The 16075-nt window shown below is 33.3% G+C and overlaps 1 protein-coding gene across 1 annotated transcript; it reads right to left on the reverse strand.

Annotated features, from left to right (window-relative positions):
• Window positions 1-12462: 12462 nt before the first annotated feature.
• Window positions 12463-15737, reverse strand: LOC149150891 (uncharacterized protein C24B11.05-like). Its single transcript, XM_089438963.1, has 9 exons — window positions 15612-15737; window positions 15393-15467; window positions 15236-15301; window positions 14786-14883; window positions 14193-14230; window positions 13938-14025; window positions 13573-13818; window positions 13004-13069; window positions 12463-12905 (listed from the first exon to the last, which is right to left on the reverse strand). Exons 2-9 carry the CDS (start codon window positions 15454-15456, stop codon window positions 12738-12740), a joined length of 834 nt encoding a protein of 277 aa, XP_089295089.1. The 5' UTR covers window positions 15457-15467; window positions 15612-15737; the 3' UTR covers window positions 12463-12737.
• Between the last annotated feature and the right edge of the window lie 338 nt (window positions 15738-16075).

Raw genomic sequence — 16075 nt, forward strand, 5'->3', positions numbered from 1 at the left:
AAAATGAGATAGAGGGAAAAAAATAAGGGGGTGATAAAAAGAGGATGTGTGTCAAAGAGACTCAAGGGGGAGAGAGATAGATGGGGAAGGTAAGAGAGATGGGGAGGAGAGAGAGTGAGAGTGATAGAAGAAGGGATAGCCAAAAGTCGTATAGAAAGATGGAGGATCAGGGAAATATAGAGAAAGCGAGATAAATGGGAGAGAGAGATATGGGGAAAGTTAAAGAGAGAGAGAAATGGATAGGGAAATAGAGAGAAAAATAGAAGGAATGATAAAAAGAGGGAGAGAGATCAAATGGAATAAACAAAGGGGTAGAGTGAGGGGGCTTAGGGAAAGTGAGAGCAAGGGGAAATAAAGGATGGATACATGTGGAGAGAGAGAGAGAGAGAGAGAGAGAGAAATGGAGAGGGAGAGAGAGTGGAGGGAGCCATAAGGGGAGGGGAGAGTGATGGGGAAAGGAAAATATAGAGAGGGATGGGGAATGTGGAAAGGGAGAGGGAGAGGGAAAGAGATAGAAAGGGATGTGGAAAGGAGCAGACATGGGGCTTAGGGCGAGATAGAGAAATAGGAGGGAAATATTAGAAGAGGTATATTTTTAGAAAGGGATAGATAAAGGTAGATAGAGAGAGAGAGAGAGATGGCGATGGGAGAAAAACAGAGAGGAAATGTTTAGGAAAAAGGGGAAGATGGGGGGAGAAAGAGAGTTAGGAAGGATGGTAAGATATGAATAAGGATACCAACTTATTGAGACCTTCATCAAGTTCTAATTTGTTTTGGAGGTCACATAAAACCATGATTTTCATGTTGATAGTGGAAAGTGGTGTTGCAATCTCACCCTTTCCATTTCATGGTTAAAATTCCAACATATTTCAACCATTGAAGAAAAAACCTAATATAAAGATTACAAAATACATGAAAAACCTTTATAAAATGAGAAAGTGGTGATGTAACATCACCTATTTTCTTATTGTTAATGTTTAAACATTTTCAGTTATCGCATTAAAGACCAAATATGATGACTAATAAAGACGTGAAAAATACGTTGAATTGAAAAAGTGGTGACTCAAAATCACTCTTTATTTAGGGGTAAACATTCAAACATATTTCAACCTTGACATTAAATACCAAATATCATGACTATGGAAAAACCTAAAAATCAGCACTTAAGCTTTTTCTATCTTTTTGTGTTTTTTCTAGTTAAATGCTTTTTTTTAAATGCTTTTGAAATTTGTCTAACTTTTATTTTATTATATTCTTGGGACTAAAATTACCAATTAATTGACAATACATTTGATGCAAGAGCTTCCGACACTCTTCATTAAAGAAGGAATCCAAAGCGGAGCAAGGAGGACGTGGACCATCGGAGCAAAATAGGGGACAAATTTTGTTAAAATAGAGCTTAAATGATGGAATGGATAAAGTCTCTCGAATACTTAATTAAATGTAATCTTCCATATGTATGTATGTGTATAGAGAGTTTAGGGGTTTTTTGAGTGATTGTGGGAAGAAATCGTGCATCTTAAATGATCCACGACTATTGTAATCTCTTATAAAAAGAGAGTCTATGTGTGTGAGAGGGATATAGTGCAATAGACAGAAAAACTATGAAAACAAAGTGTGGGATACAATGTAGTTTAAGGAGAACTTGTTCCTAAGGCTGAAATGCCTTAGATCTGTAACTATGCCGTGTATAATATAAAGTGTGTTTAGGTGTTGAATTGTGCGTTTGTTTGTTGTTCATAGATAGTCTGAATATTATGTGTTGCAGGTTTGATCAACCATCAATCACTGTAAGGCTCGATGGTGATCCAATGATTGTATGGTGTGTCGTGTGTTTTCAGAGTGTGGCAGGTCCATGTTAAAACATAGAAATACATCAATAGAAGGAGATCAAGTCAAAGAGGAGGTTGGAGAAACGATGCATAGGATTCGTTGGATCTGGAGGATCAACGACGTAGAAGACAAGATTGACGATCATCGCATGGTGAAAGAGTGCAGAAGATAATCGATGAAGAGCGGGTTTTAAATGGTGGAAGAGGTGTTCGAGCGATCTCAAACACATAAGTGGTATTGAAGGGTGAGCACCCGATTCCACTCATCAAGTGACATGTAGCAGCGAGGAGGAGAGAGGAAACTGCTTTTCAGGCAGTTAATCCTCGTGCTTTTTGTGTACCTGAAATCCTTGTGAACCGTTGGATCTTGCGCAAGTTGATCGAGGGTGGAGGATCAACGGTCTTCTCTGAATATTCAGAGTAAATATTGACCATTGGATCAGCAAATGAAATGGACAGTGGAGATTAGGCACGATCAGAGATCGGAGAATGGAGAGCGTAGTGGGAAGGAGATGGACCGAGAGCGGACCCGCTGATAATTATAGTTGTAGATGTATAATTTTTGAGATCCAACTACGTGTTTGGGTTGGGTTTCCGTGTGCATTCCTGTATATCCATGTATTCCAATAGTTGAATGGTCCTAGGTTTTGAGGCTGAGTGCCTCAATAATGCTTTTGATAGGTTTGTGGGCCATAACCCATAGGCCTCACATTCAAAATTTATAAAGAAAGGGGAAATTGGTATACCCCAAAATCTCCTTTCATCATTTGGTATCAAAGTAGGGAAAGGTTAAAGGGAAAGTTTTCTTGTGAGAACGAAGAAATAGTGCAAGTAGAAGGAGAAGGAGGTATAGTTGATAAAGCTAGAGAGTTATGGTCTTACTGTCGTGCAGACAGCAGCAGCGGAAGGTGAGAACACTTGCAGCAAACCTAGAGTGAGGACTACTCAAGAGGTTCCAGAGGAGAGAACCAAAAGGATGCTAAAAGACTAAGCTCGGAGGAGAAAGCTTGGTGAGGTATCGTGTAGCATAGGAAGACTATTACTACAGAGGGTGGTTGCAGCTCATAGAAGATCATGAAGGCAGTTCCACTAAGAAGTGGGTAGAATTGCTAAGGACAAGGAGAAGCATATGATCAGGAGGTCATAAATTTTTGTGCCTTGGGAGTTTGATGCATGAGCATCTGACACTCTTCATTAAAGAAGGATTCCAAAGTGGAGCAAGGAGGACATGGACCATCGGAGCAAAATAGGGGACAAATTTTGTTAAAACAAGGCTTAAATGATGGAATGGATAAAGTCTCTCGAAGACTTAATTAAATGTAATCTGCCATATGTATGTATGTGTATAGAGAGTTTAGGGGTTTGTTGAGTGATTGTGAGAAGAAATCATGCATCTTAAATGATCCATGACTGTTGTAATCTCTTATAAAAAGAGAGTCTACGTGTGTGAGAGGGATATAGAGCAATAGATAGAAAAACTGTGAAAACGGAGTGTGGTATACAATGTAGTCGAAGGAGAACTTGTTCCTAAGGCTGAAATGCCTTAGATCTGTAACTATGTCGTGTATAATAAAAAGTGTGTTTAAGTGTTGAATTGTGCATTTGTGTGTTGTTCATAGATAGTCTGAATATTTTGTGTTGCAGATTTGATCGACCATCGATCATTGTAAGGATCAATGGTGATCCAATGATTGTATGGTGTGTCGTGTGTTTCTAGAGTGTGGTAGATCCATGTTAAAACACAGAAATCCATCAATAAAAGGAGATCAAGTCCAAGAGGAGGATGGAGAAACGATGCATAGGATCCGTTGGATTTGGAAGATCAACGACGTAGAAGAAAACATCAACAGTCATCGCATGGTGAAAGAACATGGAAGATAATCGACAAAGAGTGGGTTTTAAGCAGTGGAAGTGGTATTTCGGGCGGCCTCAAACCCATATGTGGTATTGAAGGGTGAGCACCCAATTCCACTCATCAAGCAACACGTAACAGCGAGGAGGAGCGAGGAAATCTCTTTTAGGGCAGTTAATCCTCGTGCTTTTTGTCTACCCAAAATCCTTGTGAAACATTGGATCTTGCGCAAGTTGATTGATGGTGGAGGATCAACAGTCTGCTCTAAATATTCGGAGTAAATATTGACTGTTGGATCGGCGAATGAAATGGATGGTGGAGATCGGGCACGATTGGAGATCAGAGAATAGAGAGCGTAGTCGGAAGGAGATGGATCAAGAGCGGACCCGCCAATAATTATAGTTGCAGATGTATAATTTTTGAGATCCGGCTAAGTGTTTGGTCAGATTTCCGTGTGCATTCCTGTGTATCCATGTATTCTGATAGTTGAATGGTCCGAGGTTTTGAGGCTGAGTGCCTCAATAACGCTTCAGATAGGTTTGTGGGCCATAACCCATAGGCCTCAGGTTCAAAATTTATAAAGAAAGGGAAAATTGGTATACCCCAAAATCTCCTTTCATCAACATTATTCACCGCTAGTACCATCGAAAATGAAAAAACATAAATTTGACTATAAATCTGAAAGTGGCATTACATATATTTTGTTTAATTACTAGTTACTTATTATTTTAATAATTTACATTAAAACAAAATTGAGGGGTAGCTTAATTAGAAAACACAGTGAAAATGAAATGTTATGTACCAAGAGATTTGAGGTTCAAATCACACTGACTTACTTGTGTATGTATAAGTGATATAAATAAACACCTAAGATTTATAAAGGCAGTGGTCAAATTTGATCCCATGTCATTCTAGTATGAAATCCACCACCATAAAAACAAATTTGATCCCTTGTCTGTGGAAGCGGAATACATAATAATCTAGGCATTATGGTGGTAGTGGTTCTAATTGATCTTGTATCATGCAAATACAAAAGTGACCCATTTTTCTATTCTTCTAATCACAAGAAAACATGACACATAATAAAATAACTAATAACCATTAAAACATATAAAGAAAAATAAATGATTTAAAAGAATTAAAATAATAATAATAATAAAAAATATATATATATATATACATTATTTTTAAATTAAAAGTTAAAACAAAAGTTCAAGACCCAATGGATAGCTTAATTGGTCGAGTTCCCATTGTTGAGTACATTGTCAATTGGGAGGTCATGGGATCAAATCTCCCCGACGTGCTTGGGGTCAAGCCCGACCAGATAAGTCGATGGGTAGATCCCTTGGGGTGGATATGTCTAGATTATTACCCATGGATGTAGCGGTGACTCGGTGACCATGAACAACAATTAAAAAAAAACGTAAGTTTAAATCAGAAATTTTATAAAATAAAAAATTTAAACCAAAACCATAATTTAAATAAACAAAATCTAAATTAAATTAATAAAATTTAGTTAAAAATTAAAAGAAATGATGATGGTTAACATCCACTCATGGAAAATTTTAGGGGCTAATATCATAGGTGGGCTAATTTTCCATAATTTTTCCAAAAAGAGGATTTGTCAATTTCCATTTTTTATAAAAATGATTCACCCAAACTTTACAATATAGAATTATTTTACCCTAAAAATCGCCAACATTATATAGAGAGTATAGATCAAATCAATATAAATTTGAATAAGTTTACAAATACATCAATAAACATTTTATAGTTTCCATATTAGGGACTAGTGAGATTCGCTAATGTTTTTAAACTTCAAGATAATTTTCCATCCTTAAGATTTTCCCTGCATCCACTAAGACCAATATGATATATCAAACCTTAACAAATAAAGTGATTAGTTTGGATTCTTTAATAGCTTATTTCTATGATTTAAAAGAAGGGAGAGAAGCATTCCCTAATCACCATTGATTTGTTGATTTAACAACTCAAGAAGGTTGTTAGTGTGACAAAGATTTTGTAAATTAGATTGGATGTTAGTAACATAAGGGAAATCAAAGAGAAAGTGCTTTTCATTTTGAACCATCCTAGTATCACAAAGCTGACAAACTCTTTTTGTCCTAAAGTGTTTTGAGAGTTGACCGACGTCAAGTTTCACTTTGAAGCTCATGAGAAATATTTATTTTCTACGAAATGTTCATTTTCTTCTTATCATTGGTCAATATAGAAAGACAATTCTGGTTATGAAGATTTGGGTTGACATCCTCCTTATAATACCTTAGTTCCTTTATACCTATAACTCTTTATCATCCTACAACTTATCCTTAAATTTGGAATAAATAATATTTTTAATATTACCCTTATTCCCCAAGATGATCTCTTCCTTTACTCCCTAGTGGTCTATCGATGAGTGTGAATCCTTATTCAGTCTCGCTTGAGTTGAAGGCGAGGGTTTTGGCTAGAGTTAGAATCAATTTTTTGGCACCTCTTGTTTTCCATGATCCCTAGATTCTTCTTATACATGATATACCCAATCATAGACATGATTTCAACGAGAAAAGGCTAGGTTCAATCGAGAGCATAGAGTAGGGAGTAATTCCATTAATCTTGAGCTTGTAGGTTATAAATTTATTTTTGATCATCTCAATATTCTTCCATAATTATCCAGATATGCTACAACCCCAAATATCACATCCATATAAATTAACATGGGTGATTATAGTCTCAAAGAGAAACTTTTTTTTTACTCCATACCCAAATTTTTGTCGTCTTACAATTATGCGCAAGCCCATAATAAGCTTCCTAGCCTCCAATTATCTTTAATGAGTGCTACGATTACATTTGAGATGATGATGAAAGTCAATTCCGAGATATTTGTATGAATACAATTTCTCCAAGTATTTATTATCATACATAAAATTATCATAGTTGATTTTTTTAGATTTAATTATCATGACTTTGGTCTTCGTCAATATTAATCGTCACATCCATCTTGGAGTAGTAATATTGGAGGATTCTAAGCTACTTGTCGAGATCACCGTGGATCTCGGCTAGAAGAATGATATCATCACCGTAAATGAGAAGAGTAATGGCCATACTAGTGAGCATGAGGCCAACAAATCCTATAACTTGTAAACACTCTTCTAGCTTACCAATGTAGATTCCAAAAAAAATTAAGGGATAAGACACACCCTTACTTAACGTTGATATTGCATTTAATTTCTTCTTTCCAATCCTCAATGATTCTAAACTTCACAATAACATTCTCATATAGCCCCTTTTTTGACACAAGAATAAAAATAAAAATAAAGAAAAAGATACAATAAATAAATAAACATACAATCTTGTATATGGTTGAGGGTGATGTTGTGTATTTCCACTCCATATACATCGTGGGTTTTTTAGTTGACCCACAACCCATCCTTCCCCATACATAATACTATATGTGTTTTTTTTTTTTTTTAATGTTTCTTATTTTCTTTAAGTCCCTTTATAATATTTGTTTTTCTTTTAAAATTTTTATTTTTTTAAATTAAATATGGATTATATATATATATATATATAGAGAGAGAGAGAGAGAGAGAGAGAGAGAGAGAGGGGTTATTTTATTGTTTTATATATGTCTATTATTATTATTATTAAATGGTTTTGAAATGCATTTTTTTAATTATATAATTTTTCTTTTTTAATTAAAATTTTCGTTTTTAATTTAATTTTTTTTTGGATTACATCATTTTTTTTCAAAGTCTTTTTCGTGATCTTTTTTATATTAATGATGATTTTATAAGATATACTTAAAAAAAGTATTGCAATTTTAGTATTTTTTTTTTTTACATTAATAATAATTTTATAATATATATTTTGAAAGTAAGTATTACAATTTTAGTGTTGTGTTAGGCTAAGATCTCAAAAGTATTATATTTTTAGCCATTATAAAAATAAAAAATAAAAAAATAAAAATAAAATTAGTCATGATTCTTGGATTATAATGCTATGGTTGAAAAATGTTTATATTTTAAGTTTTTTTTTTTTTTTTTTGTATTTTTCATATTTTGTTTTAATTTTATGGTTGAAAAATGTCAAAATTCTAAAATTTTTGGAATCATGCTATTTGATCATTAATGTCATGGTTGAAAATTCAAATTTTAAAGTTATGGAAGATCATAAATTTAGTCTTTAATACAAAAGTTAAAAAAGGTAAACAAATTAATTCAAAAAAAATGAATATCATGTACCATCACCACTTTGTTTTCATGCTGTTTTTTTCACACAAAACAAGATATTTTTTGAGTTAGAGTTCTGAATTTTAGGTTAATTATTTTCAAAAGAAAAAATTATCGCATTATATTAATGCAAGTGTCTTAATTAAAGATGTACATTTTTTAAATACATGCATGTTTTCTAAACATATGCACATATTTCTTATTTTAAGAAACACATGTTAATAAAATAAAATATTGTTTGATTTTGGACTTTTATGATGTGTACTCATTAGGAAAATACCTTTTCATAACTATAAAATAAAATATTGTTTGATTTTGGACTTTTGTGATGTGTATGCATAAGGAAAATACCTTTTCATAACTATAATGGATGAGGTAGTCACTTTAGTTTTAGGTTGAGTTGATAGACCTCTTGGTTTTATCTAAATAAACTAAAAAGCGTGACCTCATTTCTATATATGCTTTATGTATTCATCACTAATGAAACCTAACCACATCAATCTTTAAAATTTTCTAATATTCACTCATATTTTTATATATGCTCTATATTTTCATTGTTATGTGTTTTATACATATATAAAACAAATTAATTATTTATTTTCATTTATTTTTAAATATACATTAAATTTATAAAAATCATGGGAATTTTATTTTCACTATATCAGTTGACTGATTGACATTTGAAAAAACAATCAACAAACTTTCAAACAATATTGAAAAAATAATAATGATTACTGTATTTTTTATTATATATATATATATTTTACAATTAGATAATATATAATTTACAATTAGATAATTTTGTTTCAAAAAGCATCATTATTTACATAATTTGTTTCAAACAAGAACAATAATAACAAAATTATTTTTAAAACAATAACATTAATATTAAATTATACCAATTTTATAAAAAAAACATTATATATTTAATAATATTTTTCCATATTATATATATATATATATATATAATTAATTTACAATTAGATAATATATAATTTACAATTACATAATTTTGTTTCAAAAAAAACATCATTATTTACATAATTGGTTTCAAAAAACAACAATAATAATAAAATTATTTTTAAAACAATAACATTAATATTAAATTATACCAATTTTATAAAAAAATTATATATTCAGTAATATTATTCCATTATTGTAATTTTTTTATAAATAAATATTATATATTCAAAAAAATAATATTTATATAATTTATTCTAATATTATAAATTTGAAAATAATATTTTCAATATTATTTATATGAGATAATTATATTTTCAGTAATATTATTCAATTATTTTAAATTTTTTATAAATAAATATTATATATTCAAAAAAATAATATTTATATAATTTATTTTAATATTATAAATTTAAAAATAATCTTTATAACATTTTTAATATTACTTATATAAAATAATTATATATTCAATAATATTATTTAATTTTTTTTTTTTTTTTATAAATAAATATTATATATTTAAAAAAATATATATTCATATAATTTATTCTAATACTATAAATTTGAAAATAATCTTTATAACATTTTTAATATTACTTATATCATCTTAGGATGATATAATATATATTCGAATATATATCAAACACACTAACATGATAGACAAGGTTATTGATAATTATATCTACATCACTTCCGATTTTTAATTAAACAAATCGCACACTTTCACTCTATGTCTCCCAAATGAAATTTTAGTGAGTCAATCATTTTTGTTGATTAATGTATAGTAATGGTCTCTAGAAATATATTTTAAACATGATAGACAAGGTTAACATAATTATATGATAGACAAGGTTATTGATAATTATATCTATATTACTTCCGATTTTTAATTAAACAAATCGCACACTCTCACTTTATGTCTGCCAAATGAAATTTCAGTGAGTCAAAAATCATTTTTGTTGATTAATGTATAGTAATGGTCTCTAGAAAGTTGAGTATGGGAGATATGTGTAATTTTTTTCATGTTTATTTGAATCTAAGGTATATTTATTTAAAATGCGAATAAAATATAAATTAAATAAAAATAAAATTTTATATATATAGATATATTTGGTTAATTTTATTAGGAAAATTATAAAACATTAATAATCTTATTTTCATTGTTCTGTTTTTTGTTAATTGATAACGTTACATTCATTCACTTTACTTAAACTATAAATAAAATATTTTATCAATTTTAAATAGATAAAAGTTGAATATCCATGTTAACAAATATGTTTCAATATTTCAATGTGAAACAAAAAGTAATTAAAAATAAAATAATTTAGTTACTTCGTAAGAAGGAAAAAATGCACAATTAATTAAACGCTTAATATAAAATTGATATGTAGCATTTAAAAATATTATTAATAATCAATTTTTTTTTTTTTTCTCTGTAAAAACTAATTCTATTAAAAAAGTGTAAAAGTATGTACAATGAGGTCAGACCCTCAGAGGAGGCCGAGGCCAGTCCTCAAACAAAAACTCAGGGACAATACTGTTTAACCTGTCAACCAGTTTTACAAAACAGACCTCAGAGTTTTGATTTACCCTGATATACTGACAAAATTGACTCGGACTACAGTTATCATCAACATCAGTAATCTCAAATAAACAGAAGCACTTAACATAGCTGACTCTAAGACAGAGTATGATAACTGTGTTGACTGAAATTACAACCTGGAACATGAGACTGAAACAGACAGGAGCAAATTGCTGCAAAATCCAAGACACAAGATCAAAAAAGCGTAACATGTGCACCCGGTGGAGTTTAGTCCGCATGGCTGGGAGACGCTTGCATATCTTCCTTCGCCTGGCTTGGAGAGGCAATCCAAGTAACAAACCCATCATCATCCAGAATCGGCTCTCCACGAGAATCAGTGACCAAGTGTAAACAGCCCAGTGCATTGTGAGAAGGCTCGCAGATCTTGTCATCATCCTTGGCGAGGTTAGACTGCAGAGGCCCTTCCTGGACAGGGGCTTCCTCATACAAACAGTCAGCATGATACACCAACCCATTCATGTCCCCAAGTAGAATGCTGCCGTCCTGAGCGCTTGAGGAAGCGGGAGGAGTCGAGCTGGGCGTGTGGCGCTCCTCCTCTGAGACGAACACTGTAAAATTCACAGTCACCACCGGCCGGTTGAGCCGGCTTTGGAAAATAAAGCGGGAGGACTGGTAGGAGCTATTCTGGAAAATCCTCTCCTGGTCTGATAGCGGGGATGAGGGAGGGACAGAGGCAATTGGGGCAACCTGCTGCAGGTCAGAATGAGTAGGGCAAGCTCTGATGCCAGACCGACCCCCTCGACGCGGAATGCCCCTGCTGCGAGGCATTATACCAGAAGCAAAAGACCTGAGAAGTCGCTTGAGCCAGAGGAGACTGAAAGCCTGAGGATTCCAGAGCCGAACACAAACATCGACAGGAGAGATCTGGCCAGGAAACTGAAATGGCTGAGCGTCATATAGAACAGGGTCATTAACTGCCGCAGAGGAATTGCGCAGATCCATGATCATGGGCCGAGTCAAGGACAGAGTTGCCATGCTCGCCTTGAATTCTAACTTGCTTCGGGCCTGAACAGGTTTTAATTCACCTGCTTTGAGCCTTAACATACCTCTAATGACGCGAACCCCGGAGATCGTCTGCCTGCCATCCGTCAGGCCTGGTGGTAGCATGGCAGGCTCCATCATTTATTGCTTGAGTGAACACCCGCATCCGGGTAATAATCAAAATATTCATTGTGAATGATAAATAAAATATTTAGCTATCCAAAATTAAATTATATTAATATATATTAAAATTAAATATTAATAACACAAACAAAAAAAATTAATATGGACAATGTGATTAATAAATAAAATATTTTAATACTCATATTAAGAATATTTTAATGTCAATTATGCAGATGTGTAAATATTATAGAAAGATATTAAAAATATATATTATAGTTAAAACATTTTAAGTTTTGTTTTTTATTAAACAGTTATTTATTATTTTTGTTTAATATAAGGCAAAAGTTTATTAGAATTAAAAAAAAAATATGTAATGTATAAAATCCAAATGTATATCTATTTATTAAACCACCCAGAATTAAAATAATATAAAGTGGAATTACATTTAACCACAATTTTCTGAACCCTCCAAAATTATTATCTTGAGTTTTGCAATAAGTTAGATATCAATAATTTGATACTACCCACACTTCATAAATCCATGATTACAATACATATATAATAATTGTGTATTAAATTTAATTATCCTTAAAGGTTCTTTTTCCTTTTTAGTCTTATTTCGTATCACTCCAAAGAGTTTTAACGGACTCTATTAAAGGGTCAATCATCCTTATTTGAAAGGCACAAGAGAAATCTTAAGACACCCCAAGACAACCAATATATATAGAGTTATACATCGATTAATGCATATACGGAGGCCGTATATGCCACCTATTAAATTTAACCACCAAATATATTATTGCACAGGTAGCTACAATATCCTAAACCAAAAGGGCTATATTATTGGACAGGTAGCTACAATATCATAAACCAAAAGGGCTATAATTTAAGACAAAAAGGGAAATATTATAAATTAAAATAGTATCTCCATCTTTTACTTTTCTGCAATACCAGAATATGTATGCGTTTACGTAGTTTATACGAAAATAGGTGATATTCTGACTTATTTATTCATCGAAGTGTCTAGAGTTGTCATTACAGCACCCAGTAAACGATAGTCTATACATACTCCTAATTGATGAAGGTTGCTTCCAGCCAGCCGTAAAGCTCGAAATGGATTAGCATAATCCTCGGATTGCTTCATTCAGTGAGATAATGACTTATGCAGTGATAACCGTTTCAATTGCTGCAACTGCTCCTCTTGAATGCACAACACTTTTGGAGCTCTCTGCATCTTCTTCATCCCATATCTCAGGGAGTGCTTCTCTAATGTTGTGAATGCTTTCAAGGGCAAAGTCTGCTCCCTCTGTTCGGACCGAAGTGCCCACCTGTTCGCAGTGAATGCCATTATTACAGTTATAAAATAATGAAGTAGCTCCCCTGTTACAAAAAAATCAGTTCCCATTTAAGAATCATTTGGTCTTACCAATACAGTGTGCAGGTTTGCACGCTTCCCTGCAGCTATATTCCGCGGACTGTCATCAAAAAATATCTGTAGGAAAACATAACAGATCCACAGTCGATTTATAATGGGCACTGCTAAAATGACATACATAATGTAAAGAAAAATGGATGCTGTGTTCCCTGATACATGCCAACAATATTTAAGCAAGCGATGGGGATTTGGGACTATATAACTGTTAGAGTATAATATTCTCTTCTAGCTCCTCTTTGCAGGAGAGGAATCGTGATTTTGGAACAAGTAGACGACTAGGCAATGCGTAGAATGTGATCAGATTAACAAGCATCAGTTTCTTGTTGAAACACTGCTGTCACATAATTTTATGTTTTGGAACTGCCAACGTATATTATCTTGTTGTGGCTGCTGTGGTGAAAAGGAACCAGTGAAGAGGGGATGGTTGTGCATTATGTGGGATGTGATCGGCCGAACATGTATCTCTTTCATGTGGAAACCATGCCATAACATTACTTTTCAAAAGTTGACTAATTTATTCAACCTTGGAGAAGCTTTTACACTAAGATTTAGTCTCATACCGTTCTTTGAGGATCAGAATTTGCAAGGTGAAGGGCCTGTTCTATGGCTTCTTTTGAGGGTTTGCAAATTATGGGTGTCCTCCGGATTGTCGTGTTATCAGTGGACAAATACCATTCATTATTGCTTTCAGTTGTTTGTGAATGAGGATGAAGTGTCTCAAAGCATATTATGCCCTCAAAGCAATCTTCCAACCCCAGCTTCTGAAGGACCTTTGAGGCATGAACTTTGTCACCATTTGTAAATATCTGTTTCACATTAAAAAGCGTAGTCAAGGCACATGCTTCCAAATTTCCTTAAGAGTTTAGGCTCCATCATCATGTGTTATCATCATATAAAAAAATTGAAGGGATCCATATGAGCTTACAATTTTCCGCTGAGGCATGCTCAATAACAAGTTCTTTAGCACAGGGTCTGGTTTAAGACTCTCATACGGCAGTCTTCCATGAACAAATCTGAAAAAGTAAAGCAGGGTAGGGTTTCAAGCCAAAAGCAATCAACGATACGACAGAGTCCAAACAAGGTAAAGAATGCAAGGTAATCAATAACATTTCCTCTGATTCTGTAGAAACATAAGATTTTCGTAATCTACAAAGCTCGGGACATGAGATTCCCTAATTACCTGTGGTAATCGTCAACGTCAAATATATAGCCAGCCGCCTGCAGTTCCAAGAAGGCGACATGACAAAGCAATGAATTTACGAAAGTCAAGCAACAAAGGAGGTCAATTCAATCGCAGAGCACAACCATGAAGCTGAACATAAGTCCATTATTGCCATATTTTATAAATTGATATGGCTAGACATCTGTAAATCCTTCACTTAGCATTCATACATCATCATCCGTGGGCAAGAAAAAAAAAGGTTCTTGAGGCTTAAAACACCAAAAATGAAAAAGGGAGTTTTTGTTTTGTAGTTAAGAAAAGGGTCCCTTGGTAGAGTGATGTCTAGTGCATCAATTAAAAATCCCATGGAATAATTATGCACTGTATATCTCATGAGATGCTGTGCACTCCTTACCGGAAGCATGAGCTAAGGAAAGTGGCCCATAATTTTTTTGTTAAGTTATTTGATACACCTATAACAACTGTAAGGTTATCGATCTACCTCAGTAGGACGCTATAAAATTTCCCCAGTGCCTAAAAACACCCATTTTAACATGAGAGGTTCAAATATTCTACCAAAGTCCACTAAACATGAGGGATTGAAAGCATACCTTGAGTCCAGCCATGGTTGTCCCATAAGTCTTGTATAGCTCTCTGCACAGATCTGGAACCCTGCTCTTCTCAACTCCGAGCTTTTGATTCACATAATCTGCCACACAACAACCGGACCGGATCCACAATTAACAATCACATCTTACTTCCTTGCCCAAACAAAACTCTTAATTGCATTTATAAATAGGTGAGGCTCGGGTGATTTAACTGACTGAGTGTCCATATATGCTTAACTAGCGAATATAATCCATCCAAACAATGCCTTGATCCATGCAATATGAGGTTCTTAACCCTATTTAATTTGCAACATTAAAATTGGAATAAAAATTATAATTTAGAATATGCAACGTATTACATACGAAGGGGTGCAATTCAAAACTCGGTTTAAATTAGAATCCTAAAATTAATACATAAGAGAAAGAAAAATTACGTATTTTCTCAGAGTTTACCTGCAATGTTGTTGGTGCATGCTGCAGCAAGTCCGGAACTCAACGGATATAATGTGTCATCCAGATCTAAAACAGCAGATTGGAATCAGAAACGAACACATCCAGCAGTGTTTTCGACAACCGTTGAAAAAAGAAAACAAAACACTGTTATACTCACCAATCAGAAGGCAGTCATATCGAGGCCTCCGTTCTGTTACCAATAGATTCCCGTCCACCGCCATTAACGATCACTCTGCAATACATATAGCTTATTCTAATATCATACGAAATAGTCCTTGAATCTAAAAAAACCTAATGCAAACTCGAGAACAAATCCAGGAAGATTGCTTCTAAACATCACCAAATATGTTGAATTTGGTTGGCGTGAAGAAGATACCTAGCCAAATGACAGAGAAGCCCAAGAGCGAGCTTGCGGATGAGATGGAGTGGAACGGGAGTCTGAAGTAAACATTGAGCACCTTAAATAGATCTCTAACGCCACACCCCATATAAGGGGCTACTCGGTGCTGATTTCATTATTGTAGTCAGCATCCCCGTGCTTTCAACTTCATTGGCATTATAGTTGTCAGAGTGCGGTTGATTTACTTATTGATGTATCAAATTGATTACTAAAATGTACAGCACGGTCGTTTGGGCTGTGGTAACGATCAAATTGATTACTAAAATGTACAGCACGGTCGTTTGGGCTGTGGTAACAAAGGATATGCTTTTTACTATTTTAACCAATATGTCATGACGATGAATGTCCATTAAGATAGTGTGGTCTATAAAATTAAGTTCAAAATTATTCAAAGTCGAGTCAAATCAACAATTTATATGATACTTTTTTGAAATTTTTAA

Source organism: Pinus tabuliformis, chromosome 9 (genome assembly GCF_031772625.1).
Source record: "Pinus tabuliformis cultivar Carrire ecotype Pingquan chromosome 9, CPIR1, whole genome shotgun sequence".
Taxonomy (NCBI): domain Eukaryota; kingdom Viridiplantae; phylum Streptophyta; class Pinopsida; order Pinales; family Pinaceae; genus Pinus; species Pinus tabuliformis.

Bases quoted from the DNA above. Each gene is read 5' to 3' on its own strand.
- LOC149150891 (XM_089438963.1), bottom strand. From the start codon at position 15,456: ATGGCGGTGGACGGGAATCTATTGGTAACAGAACGGAGGCCTCGATAT. The intron at 14,884-15,235 runs GTAAACTCTGAG...GTTGTGTGGCAG, and splicing joins ATGCACCAACAACATTGCAG to ATTATGTGAATCAAAAGCTC. The intron at 12,906-13,003 runs GTAAGACCAAAT...CACTGCGAACAG, and splicing joins CAAACCTGCACACTGTATTG to GTGGGCACTTCGGTCCGAAC.